Source organism: Camellia sinensis, chromosome 2 (genome assembly GCF_055761805.1).
Source record: "Camellia sinensis isolate YWXY chromosome 2, ASM5576180v1, whole genome shotgun sequence".
Classification (NCBI taxonomy): Eukaryota; Viridiplantae; Streptophyta; class Magnoliopsida; order Ericales; family Theaceae; genus Camellia; species Camellia sinensis.
This window is the reverse complement of record NC_138962.1, coordinates 19,561,033-19,581,664: the sequence shown is the minus strand read 5'-3', so window position 1 is coordinate 19,581,664 and position 20,632 is coordinate 19,561,033. Positions and strand designations below refer to the sequence as shown.

General features: G+C 32.5%; 1 protein-coding gene across 2 annotated transcripts; it reads left to right on the top strand.

Moving 5' to 3' along the window:
• Positions 1-2,010: 2,010 nt before the first annotated feature.
• Positions 2,011-12,496, top strand: LOC114319524 (putative amidase At4g34880). 2 transcript variants are annotated; one of them, XM_082913880.1, is made up of 7 exons: positions 2,011-2,605; positions 3,254-3,468; positions 3,869-4,111; positions 4,202-4,400; positions 5,231-7,352; positions 10,859-11,276; positions 11,705-12,496. In XM_082913880.1, exons 1-5 carry the CDS (start codon positions 2,072-2,074, stop codon positions 5,585-5,587), a joined length of 1,548 nt encoding a protein of 515 aa, XP_082770006.1. In that variant the 5' UTR covers positions 2,011-2,071; the 3' UTR covers positions 5,588-7,352; positions 10,859-11,276; positions 11,705-12,496. The 2 variants fall into 2 exon arrangements, with proteins under 2 accessions (XP_082770006.1, XP_082770005.1); XM_082913879.1 differs by lacking the exon at positions 10,859-11,276 and having other exon boundaries at positions 2,014-2,605.
• Positions 12,497-20,632: the final 8,136 nt, after the last annotated feature.

Below are 20,632 nucleotides of genomic sequence, written 5' to 3'. Positions count from 1 at the left end.
TTCTCATGCTTGAAAACTTCCGGATACACGCGTTTTGGATATAGAACATCCCGTGCCCAACAGCATTAGCCTTTGCACCAGTGGCGGCGCCACAGCTAGACCAGGGGGGTCACGTGCCCCCCCTGGATTTTGGAATAAATTTTTTTTTTTGTGTAAATATAAAGAAAATATTTTAAACAAAAAAAAATTATAAAATATTATTTAGAGTGAAATATCAATGACATTTTTAAAATTATGAGGATAATAATGGTTGTTTTTTTATTGAAAATAAAGATATTACGATAAGTCATATTATTATCTATGAAAATTTCAATACAATCGTGATGTCTATCTGTTAGACTTATTTATTTTGATGATTTATTTAATTATGTATTAACTTATTTGAAAGAGAAAAATAGACTCCAAAATTTATTTTGATAATTTATTTAATAATATTTTAATCAAAATTTATTTTGATGATTTATTTGAAAAAGAAAAATAGAATCAAAATTTATTTTGATGATTTATTTGAAAAAGAAATAATTAAAATTTATTTTATCTCATTATTTCTCACCTAAACCTTTATCCTAAATGTTGTTAGAATGTATTTAATATTTGATTAAATCAGGAGTTCAAACAGTTCAAAACAAAGGTTCAAACAGCCTAGCACAGCAGCAGGCCAAAAGGTTCAAAAGGTTCAAGTGGAAGATATTCAAATTAGTAAGGATGGAAGTACAACGACTATAAACGGCTATAAAGGTTCAAAAGGTCAAAAGGTTCAAAAGTTTAAAGTGGAAAATATTCAAATTTGTAATGATGGAGTGGAACATATTCAAATTGGTAATGATGGAAGCACAACGGCTATAAACGGCTATAATTTCAAATGACTACAACGGCTATAAACGGCTATAATTTTCATTATAGATACCAAAGCCTCTAATGTAAACAAGTTACAAAAAAAATCTGAAAATATTCTTTGATCTATAATCACTCACATCTATTCTCAGAAATTATACACTGAACCTTATAGTATTAGGCTCATCTTTTATGTGTGAGATTTACAAAAAAATTAAAGTTTTATTTTATATATCTATCTTCGAGAGATATTTATTGTAAGTTTTCTTTAAAAGTAAAAATACCAGTTCATCTTATAAATTGTTGCAAACACTGTATTCTTGAAATCTTGAGAGTGATTGTAAATCACCTAAGATTTGCAAGGGTTTGAACTTGTGAAGTCTGTGTAAAATCTGTGGAGGATTGCTTCATTTGTAAAGAGGTTGCTAGCCCCCCTGTGAAACTAGAAGATAGTGAAAAATCTCAAGTGAAACTTGAGAAGTGGACGTAGGCCGAGTTGAAGCCGAACCACTATAAATTTGTTTGCCTCTCTCTCCCTTATCTCTTTAATTTATTTTAAATTGCCATAATTATATTTCACATTTTTACTGTGCTAAAATCATTAACTGACACAGTTGTTAACTTGTTTTAATTATTTTTATTTCATTAATTATATTTATCTATTGTGCTAGTCATAATTTTTGTTAGAGTATTATTATTTTAATTGTAAAAACCTAATTCACCCCCTGTTAAGTTATTTTTTTGGATAATAATTATTGACATACAATTATAATTAATGTCAATAAAAATTTAGAATTTATTGAATTATTAGGTACATTTGACATGTGTGGTTTATCCTCTATGTTTTTCTTTGTTATTGGGTGGTGATATTATATGTCAATGATGACGTGATATTACTATTATATTAAATTTTTATTAAAAATTTTTATAAAAAATTATTTTATCATTATATAATTTATTTTAAACTTATATCCGTGACTTTTTTTTTTTTTATATATATTATCCATGATATACTAATTATAAATAATATATATATATATATATATATTTATCTTTCTTCAAGTTAATCATAAAAATTTATATAAAATATTTTATAAATTTTTTAATATTATAATTAATGAGTGACCGCCCCGATTTAATTTATTGACTCCCCACTGCTTTGCACCCGTTTATAAAGAAGTGAATTCTGATTACCCAAACCTGAACAAAATCGAAGTTTATTCTCCAGTCTGTCATTATGGCCACATTCCACTTCCACAACACACTGCTAGTGTTTCTAGGTCTAGCCTTATTCGGGTTCAACATTGACACCGTGAGCAGTGAATTCCCAATCAGAGAAGCCACAGTGCGCGATATCCAGATTGCTTTCCATCAAAACAAACTCACCTCCAAAAAACTGGTCCAATTCTACATCAGAGAAATCGAAAGACTCAACCCAGTCCTTCGAGCAGTCATTGAGGTCAACCCTGATGCGGTCAAGCTGGCAAGAAAGGCTGATTTAAAGAGAGAGGCCAACGCAACCGTGTCGAGGTCTCTGTTACATGGAATTCCAATTCTGGTGAAGGATAATATTGCCACTAAGGATAAGATGAACACGACGGCGGGGTCGTATGCGCTGCTGGGATCGGTGGTGCCGAGGGATGCAGGGGTGGTGGTGAGGCTTAGGAAAGCTGGTGCTATCATACTGGGAAAGGCTAGCTTGAGCGAGTGGGCTCATGGCAGGTCCCCTAAGGCCCCTAGTGGTTGGTGTGCTCGAACCGGCCAAGCTGTGGTAATGTTGCTATTTTATTTGTTTCTCAACTGGTTCTGGATATGCCAAACAGTGCATACATGTTGGATTAAACTAAAACTAATGCTCTGTAAATTAATAAATTTTAAATATTTTGTTGTTATGGCATTTTGTTATATTATTCAATTGGGTCTTATTTTATTTTTCCAAGTATCATTATTAGTTAATACATTCAACTTTTTCAGGAGTGGATTTTGGGATAATTTTTTAATGGTCCATAATATTTTTGGACTAAAATAAATAAATAAATAAAGAAAAAGTGATATTTATTATTGCGTTTATTTTTATTTCTGACTTATATTCATACGACAAACATTGTTTGTTTATTTAAGAAGATTTATTTAATTTTAGAAATAATAAATTCAACCATTCTATGGGTCTTTTCCTTCTTGTGTAATGATCTCTTCACTTCCTTTGGTAGCATCCACTAATTCAAAACTTAATTTGAAAATCATATTTCAAACATTTTTGAGATGCTGAAAATAACCTACGAATGGCAAGTGTTTTTCTTGTTTGGATCATGTTTCAATAGAAACTTGATGAGTCGACATAAAAGGCAAAAAGTTTCGATAAATATCCTGATAATATATAGCTGTCTCTAAAAAAATGTAGAAAACATGTTTGATGCAGAATCCGTATGTGGAGTCACAAGACCCATGTGGATCAAGCACAGGATCAGCAATATCAGTAGCTGCAAATTTGGCAGCAATATCACTGGGTACAGAAACAGATGGGTCCATACTATGTCCCTCCAGCTTCAACTCTGTGGTTGGGATCAAACCCACAGTAGGCCTCACTAGCCGAGGAGGTGTCATCCCACTGACCCCTAGGCAAGACACTGTTGGGTATGTCACAATTTATTGCATTAGTTAAAACATGAGATTAAGAGATCCCTATGCGGTGGCTTTGCTCGCCTATGCCTATGATCGGCATTGGTTTTATCTAATCAAGAGATCTCTCTCTATCCATTGTCAATTGATTTTAACTCAGATGTCGCTAATAATTTGAACATAGTATCGTTGTTAGGTTTTGGATGATCTCTAGTGGACGAAGCCTCCACCAGAGTCCGTTTCTTTCGTCCCTCGTCTGCTCTGTCACATGGGTGATCTTAACTCCCATCTACCTCTTTCGTCTCTCATGCAACCTGCCCCAATGAATTTTGAGTTGGATATCTGTACTAATTCTAACAGCATTGATTAACCTTTTCATCTCCACATAAAACTTGGTCATTTCTTACTATTGCAGGCCAATCTGCAGGACGGTATCAGATGCTGCTTATGTCCTGGATGCCATTGTGGGTTATGATCGCCATGATGCAGTGGCAACAAGAGAAGCTTCAAAATACATTCCAAATGGTGGATATGTGCAATTTCTCAAGCCTGATGGGCTTAGGGGCAAGAGATTAGGGATATCAAATTATCTCTATTTTGGTTTCCCAAAAAATTCAGGCATTTCTCAACTTTTTAAGCAGCCTTTGCAGACATTAAGGTAACGTAAACATTACACTATCACTCTTTATATTTGTTATGTAAACTTTAACCCTGACATTATATTCTGAAATCTTGTGCAACATTTAAGGCAAGGAGGTGCAATTTTGGTTGACCATATTAAAATACCAAACTACGAAACCATCAAAGATTCCATGTTCATTGGTGAGCAGATAGCGATGACAGCTGAGCTGAAGTTGTCTCTAAATGCTTATCTCAAAGGGCTAATCACTTCTCCAGTGAGATCATTGGCAGATATAATAGCATTCAACAACAAATTCTCTGATTTGGTAAGTACCATGTCCTGTGTTATGAAAGTGTTGATTGATTAGGTCAATATATGCTACACTATCACTCACAGTATTATATATATAGTATACACACCAAAATTGTCATGATTTGTTCAACTGCTTTACACACACATGGTTTATGGCCACATCTCTTCGTATATATTAAGTTTCTCTTTGCCATAATTTTACATAATAAAGAGATTGGGTAGGACATCTCTTCAGTCTTCTTAGATCGTTCAATTTAGATCTATGGACCAATCATAGACCTATTTTGATGATTCAATTGGTTTATTTTCTAAACTCTTGTTTTTAAGTCGTTTACAAAAAAATAAAATAAAATCAGATTAATTTAATAATTATAATTACATGTTTCATCATAGTTGTCTTGAAATAGAATAAACAATTTAATTTTAAAATGACATTTATTGTACGTTTATTTTTTCATTAATTATTTACCCATAGATATTTATAAAATAAACTGATTAGCCTATCAAAGTAGGATTGTGATGGGCACACAGGCCCAAAATTCATGTCGAGACAAGCCCAACCCAAAGTGATAATACAACTTGATTTATAGTGGTATACAATTAAGAGGTGTTGTTTTGGATTTGATTCTACATTAAGAGATCTGATCTTATAAAATATATAGTTGGTGATCTTAATTAGAAGTAGAGGTGGAAAACAGGCGGGCATGGTCAAATCAAAATGTGTTATTTATCCACAGAACTCAATTCAAATCCGCTCATTTATTAAACAAATCGAAGTTGGTTGGGTTAAATTCAATAGAGATTAAAGCAATTTTATTTTGAACAAATTTCATGGCTCTGCAGGAAAAAATTGGCGAGTATGGTCAAGACGACTTCTTGGAATCTGAAAAAACAAATGGAATAGGAGAATTAGAGAAGAAAGCATTGCTGAATTTAACAAGAGCATCCAAATATGGGTTTGAGAGGTTGATGGGAAAATACAAATTGGATGCATTGGTGACACCATTTGCACAAGGTTCTCCGGTGCTTGCAATTGGAGGATATCCTGGAATAATTGTTCCGGCAGGCTACGATGAAGGTGGGACACCTTACGGGATTTGTTTCGGAGGATTGAGAGGTTCTGAGCCTAAACTCATTGAAATTGCTTATGGGTTCGAACAGGCTTCTAAGGTTAGGAAGCCACCTTCGTTTAAGCCTTAAAAATTTAGGGTATGTTTGGTTTGAATTTGGGAGATAAGTTTTAGAAAAAAATTTCTAAAAAATTGTTTGGTTTGAGTTTTTCTCAAAAAATTTTTAAAATCACTTTTTCTCTCTCCTCTCTTCTTTTCAATCACTTTTTCTCTCACACATATCTACTCAAATTCTCCCAAAATATCAAATCATCCCAAACTCTCCAAAAAACAACTCTCTCAAAATATACAACCAAACAAACCAAAAAAATTTTTAAACTCTCTCTCAAAATTTTTTTTCAAAAATAACTCTCCTAAAAACAAACCAAACAAGCCCTAGTGTCGGTGGAGACCACGTTTGTTATTTTGTATCTGCAAGTCATTATGTTGTTGTGCCTAATTAACATCAAGTTTGAATTAAATTAAATAATAGACCTGCAACTTCCAATATAAATATTATTATTATTATTATTTATTATTATTATTATTTTTTGTGAATATGTTGGAAAGCCATAACTTTGATGGGGTTGTTAGCTTAGTGAATTTTTATTCTTTTCTTTATCCAATTTTTTTTTTTTAATGAAAATTTTGGAACATCGAAAATTTTGTCCTAAAGATAGAATTCTCTTTGTTTATCAGGTTTTACCACATTACTTGGATTGTAGGAATACTTACATTTTGTGTTGGAGGAAAAAAATTTCCTAACAGAAAAATAATATATAAATCCACGTTTTACATTTAGTGATGTGTAAGATAGATGATTAGTTAATGATTAAAGAAGATATGAAAGATATGAAATTATCTTAAATATTTTAATTGAATGTCCTATTATTGAATTTAAAAATTGAATCTAACTTTTGAATTACAGTAGCAATGCCCATAACTAAAGAAGCAACTTGGTAGCCCATTTTAGAACTGATTTCTGTGATTTGAACCGTTTACTTTTTTTGACTTGTTGTGTAGAATATTTATGTAAAAAATAAGATAATTAAATATTGGTAGCTATATACTTGAATCATATTTGTTTTTAAAAAATGGACAACAAATATAATTTGAATAATAATCATTCATTTTTTGTAATACAAATTTGATTTAAACATATAATTACCAATATCTGATCATCTTGATTTTTTGCATTAATATTTTACTCAATGAGTATTCAATGTAAACGGTTCAGATCATTGAATCAAGATCTATAGTGGGCTTCACGGCTCCTTCAAATTCTCTCACGTTGAGGTATGAACATGAGAGAAACCTAATCCTATACGTAATTTCATTTTATCACTTTAAGATCTCGTTTGTCAATTATATATTTTAAACAAAAAGTCATTATAAGTTATTACATAACTTTTTTTTACTTTTTTGTATATTTTTTCATAAAAAATTAAAAAATTATTAAAATAATATGTTTCAAATGAGGCCTAAGGCACAAACTAATGGAGCTCACATCAATAAAACACACACTGTCATTTTGGGAAGAGTAGTAAAATGCAACGTTTTTGTTGATGCGAAAAAACGCTGAGCCAGCCGAAAACGCAACAACACTAACAGCATTTGGGAAGTGATAAAAACGCTGCCCTATCAACTTATGTAAATGCCCTCCATGTTAACAAATTGGGTTCTAGGGCAAAACACTTGCTCATTCTCTCCTCTAAACCCGCTGCTATGCTTTCCTCCTCTCGCCGTTGCCCTACTCTGCAACTCCCTCTAACAACCCACGACGTAGTTGTCGCCTGCCAACGCTGCCTCCGGAATCGCCGTCTACATACTTGTCGTCGATGGGTCTGCAAGATCAGGTAAGCCCACAAACCCTCCTCCGTTGTGGTCTGTTTGCAACTATGTGCTGAACAAATTGCATGGAAAATTCGTTAAAAAAACAAGGGATCAGCTGGTGTATAACACTTGTGTGCTGTAATATTGCTCCATATTTGCTTCCACTTGTCAGATCCTGCCCTCTGTGATGTCTATAGCCGATGTTTGGGCGTCGATATTCTGTGAACACAGACAAACGACACCTAATTTTATTATAGGAATTGTCATATTTCTGTAAAGAATTAGTGAACTATGGGATCAATTGTTGATTAATTGAATTTTTTACACTATTTTTATCTATGGGATCGATTGTTGATTATATAATAATTCAATTGTTGAATAATTCCAGTTTTTTCACCGTATTTCTGTAATCACCATATATATAACAATTCAATTTTTTACACCATTTTTATCTATGGGATCAATTGTTGATTAATTGAAATGGGTGAAGAAAAAAATTAGATAGGAGGATTCTAAATAGAGCTGTCAAGCTAAATTTATGATGCCATTATAGTTTCTAAACCATATTATAATTGAGACGCATGATCAAAAAGGGCATGTGAAAAAGGGAAAATTTTACAGATTGTTTGATCGTAAAGAAGATTTACAGAAGGAGGGACCAATCCTAGGGAGATAGAGGGCTTTGGATTTTAGCCATCTTGTGAAGACAAACTCTCATTTAACTACCATAACTGAAGACACCACAACAGAGAAAGAGATGTGAAATTTCACATTTTGTGATAGCCATTTTTTTCCTTATGTACACACATTATTGGTAGATTGTTAGAAATTAGTGGAATTGAAACCAAGGTACATACAATTCCATGCTCTAGAAGAGGAAAAACTAGATGAATAGCTTCATAATTGGTGGTGGTTGCGACAGTGCTGGTAAGACAATACAATGGATTAAATTATTTGAGCTTAATTTATGTTTGACTTGTTACAAAATAATTTGTATAAGCTTTTATATAAATAAACTAAGTTTTAATACATTTTAAATCTTATGAAGTTTTCAAAATAAGTTCGAACAATTATTATTTGGTATGAATCAATGATATACATTATAAAAAATGGAGTTACTTGAATTCCGCTCCTGATAAGTTTGATTAAAATTCTGTTGAGATTAATTTGATTGATAAACAAGTACATTTTGAATACATTTTCAAATTAAACTACAACTACTTACATTCCAATTAGACTTTGTTCATTTATAGCCCTGGTCCATAACAGGTAGAGAAGTTAATTCACGAGTTTGGGCCATTGATTTTCAACCATTCATGACTTTAGGAGAATTCACACTTGTTTATGGCCTTCAACCAATTTAAGTTATTACAAACAACATAATTCATATAAATTTTTTGCCAAAGTTTCATTTTTTTTAACATTTAAATATAAATTTAAGAGAGTATGATAGACAGGTACAACTTGTCCTGCGTCCATCACTCATGAGAGCATTTAAAGAATTAGTGAAAACAATGAATGCTTGCTCCTAAAATCAAAAGTACCACCATGAAGCTAAATGAGTCCAAAAAAGTTTTGAAAGGTTGGATTCTCTAACTGAGAGTAAAGAAAAAAGGTTTGGGCATATCAATGAGCCTTGTTGGAAACTAACTTTCAATGGCTTGACATTGTTCATATAGTTTTAATTCTTTCAGTTATACTCTTTCATTCTTCACACCACATCATGTTAGTTCAATTTATAACATCTCCAACAAAATAGAAGGATTATAGAGATGGTGTCCTCCATGTCAACTGCCACTTCATCATGGCCACCGAGGATGTGTGCATGTGGCTTTGGACATTGCGTTGTCAAGATATCCAGATTTGCTGAAAACCCTGGTCGTGCGTACTACGCTTGCCCTAGTCGTACAGTGCATTTGTGTTGCCCTTCTCTTATGCAGTTAGTCATGTTGTTGTTCATTTGTTGTTTTGTCGCATAACATGCATGCTAACTATCTATTTCACTTTTATACGGCAATGGTGTGTTGTGTGGGTTGGTTGGTGTGACGAGTTTCGCAACGACAGATTTGCTACTGACCACCCACATAATGTTGTCGATATGGGGTTACGGACGGACATTGTTCGCATAGATCAGAGCCTACATACGCTTAGGACTGTGGTCAATATTTTATACGTCGTTGTTTTGGTGTTGTTTCGTATGTGATGCGTTGTCATGGATGCTTAGTAGCAGGAGTCGTTCAACTTGCTCACGATTCTTCCTCAAAAGCACGATTTTGCGCTTCTGACTCAGATTCGTAGAAGAATCGCGAGTTTGATGCTAGAGAAACGCGAATCTGGTCGCGGATCTGTCTTCTTCTCTTCCTCTCGATCTGTTTGTCCCTCTTCTCTCAATCTCATGACTCGTCTTCTCTAGATCGATCGATCTCGTCTCCTCTCTCCGTCAATCGATCTCGTCTCGTCTCTCGATCTACTTTTCTTCGCTCTCGATCGCCTCCTCCTCTTCTCTCTCTCTCCTCTGTTTGAGTCTCTCTTCTCTCTTTCTTTTGTTTTTTTTAATTTTTAATTTTTTTTTTTTTGATTCGGCTGAGTCTCTCTTCTCTCTTTCTTGATTATAATATAAATATTAAATGTTTATAATTATTCTCATATATTTTCTATTTATTTATTTTACCTTTATAAATATAAATAAATGTAATGGGTTATATATATATTAAGTTGATGTTAATTTTTATATCCACAAAATAAATAGATTTTAATTCTAAGTAAAATCTAACAACACAAAATAAAATATAATTTATAACAAGTTATGATAGTTATAATATATTTCAAATATTAATTGGAGAAAAAAAAATTATATCTCACAATATATTTATATATATTTTTTGAAAAAATATATATATAAATTAAAAATATTATCAATAAAAATAATATATAAGATGAAAAATAAAAAAATATATTTAAATAAAACATAAATGTTGTTTTATTAAATAAAATATAATAAATTTTATTCAAAGATAATGACTAGTATTCTGAAAAATATCACTTCACTACTTTTATTTGTTAGTCATTTTTAAAAATATTTTTTATGTTGTATTTAATTAATTAAATATTACATAAAAATAAATTTTTTCTAACATATATATGTTAATTAATTTTTTTTAAAATGTTTATATAGATAAATTAAAAATATTTCAATAAAAATAATATATAAGCGCTCCCATATTACGACTCCTTTACATGGCCACGCATCCCTGCTCCCGCTCCTGCTTTGTGCAACTAAGCATGGATGTTACATCCATAGTTTCTTTTTGTAGTATCTATGTACTTTTTGTGGATTATGTGTTCGTCCTTTGTTACATAATATTTCCCCAACATGTTATAGAAACCGTCTTTGGAGTTCTCGTTTTGTACTATTAGTTGTTATATAACTTCAGTAATTGTCTATGGAATTCGATTTCATGTTCGGACATGAAAGAAAATATGTACTATACTTTCTTTTAAACTGATAATTCATTTAATTTACAAGCAGGCTTGCATTTCGCCGAATTCTTGCTACAACAAGCGCACTGGTCATGGCAACAAACTGTTCATCCACCAAAATAGAAGAAAGTATAGTAACCCAATAACAACCAGTCCACAAATGCCAATTCGGTAGTGACAATACAAAGCTATTTCTTCAACTCATCATTGTTGAAATGGAAGTTGGTAATCGACAACTGTGCAGATTGTCGATAACTGGGTATAAGAACATTGCGAACCAATTTTTGGACAAAACCGAACTCCTACATTTGGCCAAACAAATGAAAAACAAATTTGACAACTTAAAGAAAGATTGGGTAGCGTGGAAGAAGCTGGAGAATGCCAACCATGGCTTGACAGGGCTTGGGTACAACCATGAGATGGGTTTGTTCATTGCACCTGACCATTGGTGGGCCAAAATGCAAGCGGCACATAGTGCAACCATTTATTTTTCCCATTACTCTAGTACCAGTATTTGTGATTTGTAGTGCCATATGTTGTTTACGTTACTACTTTTACAAATCAAAGCACTTATTTAATATGGTAATGTTATCCAACGAGCTAATTGTGGCACGTTTAGAAAAATTATTTGTATCGGTTTCATTAGTTGCGACTTTTTTTATTTTACTTTATATTTTGGGCGCCGCACAACTTGCCATGTGTACACTTAATTTTATGCTTACATTTATAGTTTTATTATTATAACATTTAATCCCTTAAAGTAAAACGGTACAATTGGTTGGTGTACATTTTCAATTACGTAGTTAACTGTTATTTGCTTTTATTGTCATTGGTGCTACACTTTCAGGCCAGCAAATACATTTGTTACTTACATATGTGTTTTCTTCTGTCTTAGATGAACAACCGATGTGCTTAGTTCAGGACCAAGCCTCTAGAGCACTTGGACGTCATAGAGCGGGTTTACTCTGGCCAAGCTGCAACTGGGAAACATGCATGAACTCCAACTGAAGTGTGCCATGATGCTACTGTCGCGGCAAATGCCAATGAGGACAGCGGGATGGGATCTCTCAGTGCTGGCACACCACCACAGCCGGGCCATGACACTGTCGGGGGGAATGTGGTGGACAGTTCCTTCTTCGACGATGCTCCCCCGCAGTTAGCCTTGGACAGATCAACCAATGCAAAATGTCGCAAGCGGCCAACGCTTGGTACTATTGCTAGTAGTATGGACAACCTCGTGGAAGCAGTCAGCAAGCAAAGCCGGGAGTTGAAAATTACGCAATATGTTGTCACTGGAAAGTGTGATAACACTGTGGGGGACTGTTTTGCAAGGCTTATGAGCACACCTAGATTGGAGCCCAGCGATAAGTTGTTCTTATTCACATGCGGTATAATGAATTCACCCGATAATCGGGACATCATCATGGCCCTCCCCGTGGATTACATTGTGAACTGGTTGACCGAGAAGTGTGTATGCACACCGGCCAATGTTGGCAGGGATCATGAACGGGGGACAGAGTTGTTCCGGAGTGATGGCATTGTTGACTTGGACTAGGCTTTTGTGCTTGGATTGTCATTTAATATTTACTACCATGGGACTGTAGTTTGTTTTCAGTTGTTGTTTTCGTGGACTGTTTTGTATTACAATTTTATTTTATTTTATTATTATTATTTTTTTTGTGGTGCACATTGGATTTTTTTTTTTTTTTTTTTTTTTTGTTTTGGCTTTGGACGTTTATTAATTTATAAATGTTGGAATCCGTAGTTAGCTTTTCACCCAATGTGCAGGACGTGGGCACTATCTTGAGTGTACAAGGCACAAGATAACACTGTTGTTTCATGGCCATGGAGTCTATGCTTGGTGCATCATGTATGTTTTGTTTTTTGTTCAGGCCCTATATATGTAGTGCAAACATAGGTTTAACTTTGTTTTGGTTTGGAGGTACTTTTTGTTGGTTTTGGTATAATTATTTATTTTTCGTGTTTTGTAAAAAGTCTATTTATTTATAACTCAGTATGATTTATTTATTGACTGGTTTGTGGTTCTATTTTTTTTTGTAAATGGTATATCTGTATTTTTTTATTTGTGTTGTAATTTTGTGGTCGATTTATGTATGGCATATATATTTATACAGTTTTTTTTTTTTTGTTTTTCGTTCTATTTAATCTTTTATTTATATTTATGTAATTGTAGTTCTATATTTACGAAAAAAAAGTTCGTGGTCATTGATTAGTTTTTGTACAGTACAATTCTTTATTTTTTAATTCTATTCATTGTTTTTTTTTTTTTTTGGTTTCCAGTTTGTGCTTTAGTAATTTATGGTGGTAATTTTTTAGTTATTTATATTTTCGTTTTGAGTTATTAATTCCAAATTTTTGTATGATTTACTTAATTATTTAGATTTCTTTAAACTAAAATATCTGATGCAATATTTAGGTTCTTTGATGTGTCAAACTAACTTTCACGGGCCATGAAACTTGGTTGCTCAATTATATGGAATCAGTCAGACTAGAATATTGTACAAACTTGGGGAATGTACAACCATTCACGTGATATTGTCACCTATTTCATCTTTGGGTAATCACGTGGCCACAGTATGATATGTGGTACTTGAAGATGTGAAACAAGGGCTATATATGATGGAGTTGATCGACCCATGTTGCAAATGCGAACTACAACCTGTAATTTTTTTTTTCTATTTATTTGAACGTCTATGGAATCGCAAGAGGGTACAAGCTCGGGAGTTGTATGCAATGGCAAAATAAATGCGTGGATACGAGAGACGATCGGAGAAATGGAATCGACGACATCAATGATTTGGATGGAAATTGCACGCGTTGCCAATGAGTACGCGTATGTTGACAGGACTCTGTTTCACACATCCTCATTCACTGGTCGCATGTGGATGGAGGAGATGCTTCAAGGTCGGAATAAAGCATTTCAGTGAAATTTTCGGATGTCATAGGATGTGTTCTTATTGTTGTGCAAGACATTAGTTGAGAATTTTGGCCTCCCACTACCACAGTGTCCCCATGGTGTGGATGTTGTTAAGAGTGTCGGCATGTTCATATTCGTGTTGCGAGGTTTCCCGAGTTGGGATATTGAAGACCGTTTCCAACACTCGACAGAAATAGTATGGCGCCATGTAATACGAGTTCTTAAAGCGATGAAGTTGTTTACGATTGCACACTGTCGACCGATAAGGTCACAACACAGCAAACATCCGTACTTAGAGTCCCGACGAAAATATTTGCCATTCAGAGTGAGTGTAATCATTTTTCGAACATTTCATGAATTGTAACCACATTAAAAAAAGAAGGGACAACAATTTTCAGGTTAAAGCATTTGTCCTTTACATTTACGCAATTGGTTTGTATGCTTGTGCAGGACTGTATTGGCGCGCTTAATGGCAAACACATGGAGGCTCATCTCCCGCCGTGGGAGGCAGCCCTATATTTTGGCTGTGAAGGACGACACACGCAAAACATATTCGCAATGTGTGATTTCGACTTGTGTTTTACTTTTATATCTTGCAGATGGGAGGGTAGTATGTACAACGAAATAGTTTTTAACGAAGTAACACAGGACCCGTGTGACGCCCTAAATTTCTTTTTGGAACATCATAAAATTTAAATAACAAATAACTTGCTAAACAAAATTTTAACAACTAAATAGGAAATTTAAATTCTCAAATAGTCAAAGTTCAACAACAAAAATAAAATTACAAATTCACATTCAACGTCACAACATTTTTAAATACTAATACAAGAGATAATAAAATTTTATTTTGATAAAGTTTTGACTTTAAGTTAGCCAAGGTTCAATATTAGTAGCAGCTCCAAATTCAGCCTCAATCCCTTCTTTAACATAATCTGGCATGAAACGCCAAGGTAACAAAATATATGTCATGAGTTTTGCAACACAGTAAGAAAATATAATCAACCTACCATCATTTTTAAGAGAAAATAATCAAACCATAATAATTAAAATAATAATAATAATTAATAGCATGATAAACGTAACAACTATTATAATAATTTCGACAATTTTAATAGTTTAGGTGACGCTTAAAATTTCACCCAAGAGATTTTCTTAGCAACCACTAAGTCATGGCCACGGTTAATTTGGAAACCCCCCCTTGGTCAAATATTCAAGAACTACCAAAGATGCCTACGCTCGGAGTTATATAGCCAAGCCGTGGTATCCGTGATTTGCCCCAAGGGAACGGTCTGCTAAGGGTACGTAACTTCCCTGCGTGCCACTCGCACACCCACCCTTATTCCAAAACCAAATACCGATAAGGGTTCAAATAAGCCCCTTACCATCTTAGGGTTTCGCGACACAATTTACGTAAAAATTATTAAAAATCAGGGCTCACTCTGAACAATCGGTATTAACCCTCTATCATTAACTTTACATATACCATTAATCATTTTGGTTAGTTTTTATATTAATCACAAATTATACAAATTTCAATCACTAATAATGTTATACCAACTTATTAAAATTCCCAACATAAAATATTACACATGTCACACAATAATAATTCAATGTACAAAATTTAAATAAACAATTAATTTAAACCATAGTATGAATATAATAACTTAGGTACAAAGAAAATAAACCATAATCACACACATGCATGAATTTTTAATTTACAAAATTAGACTAGCACAATATTAAATAAGCCACAATACACCCATACATGGATTACTAATTTACAATATTTGATGAATTAGACGAACACAATAATTGATTTTTATCCAAATAAATGATTGAAGTGATGATCTTAAACCTGTCTAGAAAATTTTAGATTATACTTTAGGTAATAAAAATTATAAATAAATTATTTATACAATTCTAAAATTCGTGCAAATGTACAGAATATTCAATAAAGATGTTTAAGTAATTTTTTAGAAAGAATTTCCCAAAACATAAGTTATAAATAATTCTGTAAAATTTCTAGAAATTTTATGACACAGATTTATTACATTTTCTTAAATTAATTCCATACTTAAATTCATAGATCAACTCCATAATCTAAAAATTTATCATGAAACTAGACTTCTCAAATTTCATCTTTTAGTTAGAAATTACCAGATTTGGCTTAATATAGAACTTTTTTTTATAAATTTTCAAACATATAGTAAAATCTGTCTTACAGTTTCAAATTTAATTAAAAATTTGTATAAATTTGTACAAAGCTCAATAATTGTTGCCAAAATTTCTGGATGAACTAGACATCATTCTCAACAACTTTGTAAAAGAAATTATCTTCAAATTTTGAGTATAAAATTGTCTAAAAAGTCGTACAAATGTTCTGGTAGATTCAAGGACCAAATAAAATATTCAATCCTCTCCTTAATGGTATAAACTACACGTGCAAACCTATTTCCACAATAATACCATGACTTTAAGACTATCAATATCTTCAAATATTTGATATACACATCACAAAATTTATATACATATATATAAAAATTTCTATCTGTAAGTTTAGTCATTTTATCATATGAATATAATCTAAAAATTTCAACAATTAAAAAAAATGAAAGGGTTGAGAGGGTTTTCTTACTTAGTTGTAGGATTGAAATGGGATAGTGAAATGGTAGAAAAATATACAACCTTCTTAACCTCCTCCTCTTGTTAACTCACTCCACTTCGCAGATTTTCTTTTATTAGGTTTCCTTTACATTCTCTAATCAAAGAGTAGCATGCATATATATATAAAAATGTTGAGGCTGAGGCTTTTCTCTCTCTCTCTCTCTCTCTTCTCATCATTCTCTAGTCACTTCGTATCTTCTAAATCCAAGAAGTATGATGAGGTGAGGGTTCCTACATTTAAACAAACAAGAGGCACTATTTTGCCACTGAGAATTCGATTCAGATTTTGTTGTTGTTGTTGTTGTTGTTGTTGTTGTTTTTGTTGTGTGTATGTGTGTGTGTGTATTTGTATGGATTTTTCAAAATTGATACACTAAGATTTTTAACTAAGGTATTCAGTAAAAATAATTATCATGTTAAATCCTAATTAAAATAATTTATAAACAATAAATATTGAATACCCATAAAATTATTATTCTTAATAATGTCTTTGTTAGTGATTTAATTAGATTAATTTAAAACTAACTTATACGCTAATATATTTCAGACAAACTCTAGATACAATTTATTCATTAATTTATTTATTTATTTTTATTTTTAGAATAATTAAATGCGGGTTTTCACAACCCGACCAAACAATTCCCCAACCCAGAGGAGGGTTAGCTAAATAAGGGTTGGTCAATTTTTCTATTAGTTGTTTGCATTTGATATGTGTAATGATGTTAGTAATGCAAAATTATCAACTTACAATCAGGAAAATATTACCTTGTTAATGCGGAGTAAAAGAACCATAAAGGCTTTTGGCGCCGTTTAAGGGATGCCGCTAACATCAGAAAGAGTTTCGCACTACTGGACGGCCAAGAAATGCAAATGAAATTTTCAACACAATGCACTCCTTACGGAGTGCAATTGAACGTACGTTCGGAGTTTGGAAAGCGCGATGGGGATTCCTACATAACATGCCTCGATATGATTTTGGGAAAATGCAGGTGCCATTGGTTAGGGCTTCAATAGCACTACATAATTTTATACGCCAAAACTCCAATGACAATGAAGCGTTCAATAGGGTTGCGACTGCAGAGAATTTTACTTTCAATGACATGCCAAATGTTGGGGGTGTTTCTGATGACGACGATGGTGAACCAGAGGGCGATGATGACATACATATGAACGAAGTGAGAAAATCAATTCAGAATGAGCTGGTGTGACATTGACATCAACTTGGGCTGTAGTGCAACATTGAATTTTTAATAATATTTGTAATTTTCATGTCATGTGTACTGCAACATTGAATTTTTAAATATTTTTATAACTTTTATAAATTGCACTGCATAAAATTGAAAAATTTTAATATTACATTCCCAAAAAATTGTTAAAACACGCACATGGGTAAAATAGTAAAATTCCAAAGTTTGGCAAGGGTATGTTGGTCATTTTACTTTGATTTGATGCCATAAACAAATATTAACCCAAAAAGCCAAAAGCTAGCTTTTTACTAACTTCCCAAATCACTTTCTAAAAAAGTCAAAAAGCTTGGTAAAAAGTCAAAAGTCAACTTTTTACTAATTTCCCAAAACACCCCACAATTGACGTATTCACTTGTCTTGAAGAATGTGAAAATCAAATAAAAATAAGATTATACGTACTAGCATTTTCTTTTTCTTGTTCTTTTTAAATATTGGAGGCATTCTCCAATTTAAAATGTGTGAATTAGATTTGATTCAGATATAACTGACATCACACGTTAAGTTAAAATCTGAACTATATATGCATTCAAATTTTAGATGCATTTTGGAATAATTTTTTCAAGGAAAAAATTATTTGAATAATCCTATGAACTTCACTTTAACTATACTGAATTTATCCCAAATGAAGGTATGTGGTTGAGATCGAATTTATGTAGTGTGTGATTTATGTATAGAATAAATTTGAACCACAATATAATAATTCTAAATCATTTCTGGATAGATAAGTTTGAATTTGTAATATTTTTGAAGTTATTTTCCCAAAATTTTGTACAAAGCAATTCACTAGATTTACATCATAGTAACTTTTTTTTTTTATAAATACAATGTGTTTTGAGAAAATTTTAAATTTAGAGTGATAGACTCATAACTAAAAATATTACTTTATAAATTTTCTTTTACTTTTTTTATTTTTTATTTTATATCATTAATCTTGTTGTCCGGCATTCGTGTTATACATCCACCATTACTACCTTTTTACTTAGCCCACACTACAACATTTTCTTAGTTTAGTGACATTTGAAAGTGCCACAAAATTATTGGTTTAATGACATTTTTTTAGTGTTGTGGCATTTTGAACAAGTGACATTTGTATCCGTGCCACGGTAGATACTAATGCCACGGTAGATACTTGCAAGTGTCACCACACCATCATGGCTAAAAATTTTTAATGACATTTTGATGTCATGGTAGATATTATTTGTGGCACTATCAAGCGCCATTAAAAAAAGAGTTAGTGACACTTATAAGTGTCATTACACCATAAAGACTAAAACCTTTCAATGACACTTTAATGTCATGGTAGGCACTATTCGTGACGCTATCAAGTGTCATTCATGACGATAGTTCGTTGTAGAACAATTTGATCCGTTCTTACGGAGACTCGAACCGCTAACCTCCCGCACCATAAACCTTATACACCACACTCTTCCCACTACACCTCTATAGTACCACATGATTATATATGCAACATATATTATTTATATAGTACATACATCCATATTAATATGTATAAACATAATTATTTTATTGAACATAATTTTTGTAAAATAAACTATTTACTAGCAAAATAAAAAAAGACCACTTTTGGCGACTAAACTTATTTTTTAGTCGCCAATTGTAGACTTTTGGCTACTAAAATTTTTTTTGGCACCAAAAAGCTTTACTTTTGGCTACTAAAATTTTTTTTGTCGGTAAAACCCATATAATCAACGACCAAACTTATTTTTAGTCGCCAATTGTAGACTTTTTGGCTACTAAATTTTTTTAGTCGCCAAAAAGTTTTACTTTGGGCTACTAAAAATTTTTTAGTCACTAAAACTCATATAATCAGCGACCAAACTTAGTTTTAGTCACCAATTGTAGACTTTTGGCTACTAAAATTGTTTAGTCACTAAAAAATTTTACTTTTGGCAACTAATGCTGTTTTGGTCGTTGAAAGCTATACTTTCAGCGACCAAATTTTTTTGGTCAGGAAATTTAGTCGCCGAATGTGCTTTTTCCTGTAGTGTATATTAAGTTTAATTTATTTATTTTTAATCAGTTACCGCATTTTAAAAATTTAGAAAATATATTGGCATTTTTTGTTTTTGCAAAAATGCCATTATAAGCTTGGAAAGTTTTTGGCTTAGTGGCATTTCTCAAAATGCTTTAAAATATTTGTTTATGACACTTTTTACCTAAGTGCCATAAAAAGTAATTTGCACCTATCTAGTGTCCTGATATTTTTTAAAAAATGTCATTGCGACTAAAGTTTAGTGGCATCTGTTAGTAAATGTCACGAACATAATTTTTTATGTCATTATTTTATAAAATGCCATAAAATTGATGTGACATTTCTTTATTGAAATGCCACTAGAGCCTTATATGTTTGTGGTTCTGTGACATTTTTCAAAAACATTTAATGCCAATTTTTATTTTTGCGACATTTTCTAAAAACATGCCACTAGTATAGTGTCACTAAAGTGTAAATTTGTTGTAGTGACATTTTTGTTGTAGTGAAGTGACACTTTTTTTAATTGAAATGTCACTAGAGCCTTGTATGTTTGCGGCTCTATGGCATTTTTCTAAAAAATGCCACAAAATATTCTTTTTGTGACATTTTTTAAGAACATGCCACTAGTATGGTGTCACTAAAATGTGTTTTTGTTGTAGTGCCATCTATAAGAAGGTCCGAATAGTCTACCCTCATTTTATCCAACTAAATTACCACACACACACAGAGGTTCAGAGTGATGAGGAAGCTAGGCATGATTGTAGTACTTTGCTCAATGGCAATTGCCATGCCAGTGTTTTGTAGCATTGCCGAGGATCCCAAAGAAGTGGAGCAATGGTTCCACGACCTCACCACAAAGCAAACCAAAAAGTGACCAAACTTCATTTCTACCTCCAAGACTTGAGGGGCATAACCACAACCATCGTGGCTCAATCCAACACCAGCCCCACATCCCCCACTTTCTTCGGCCTAACCTAC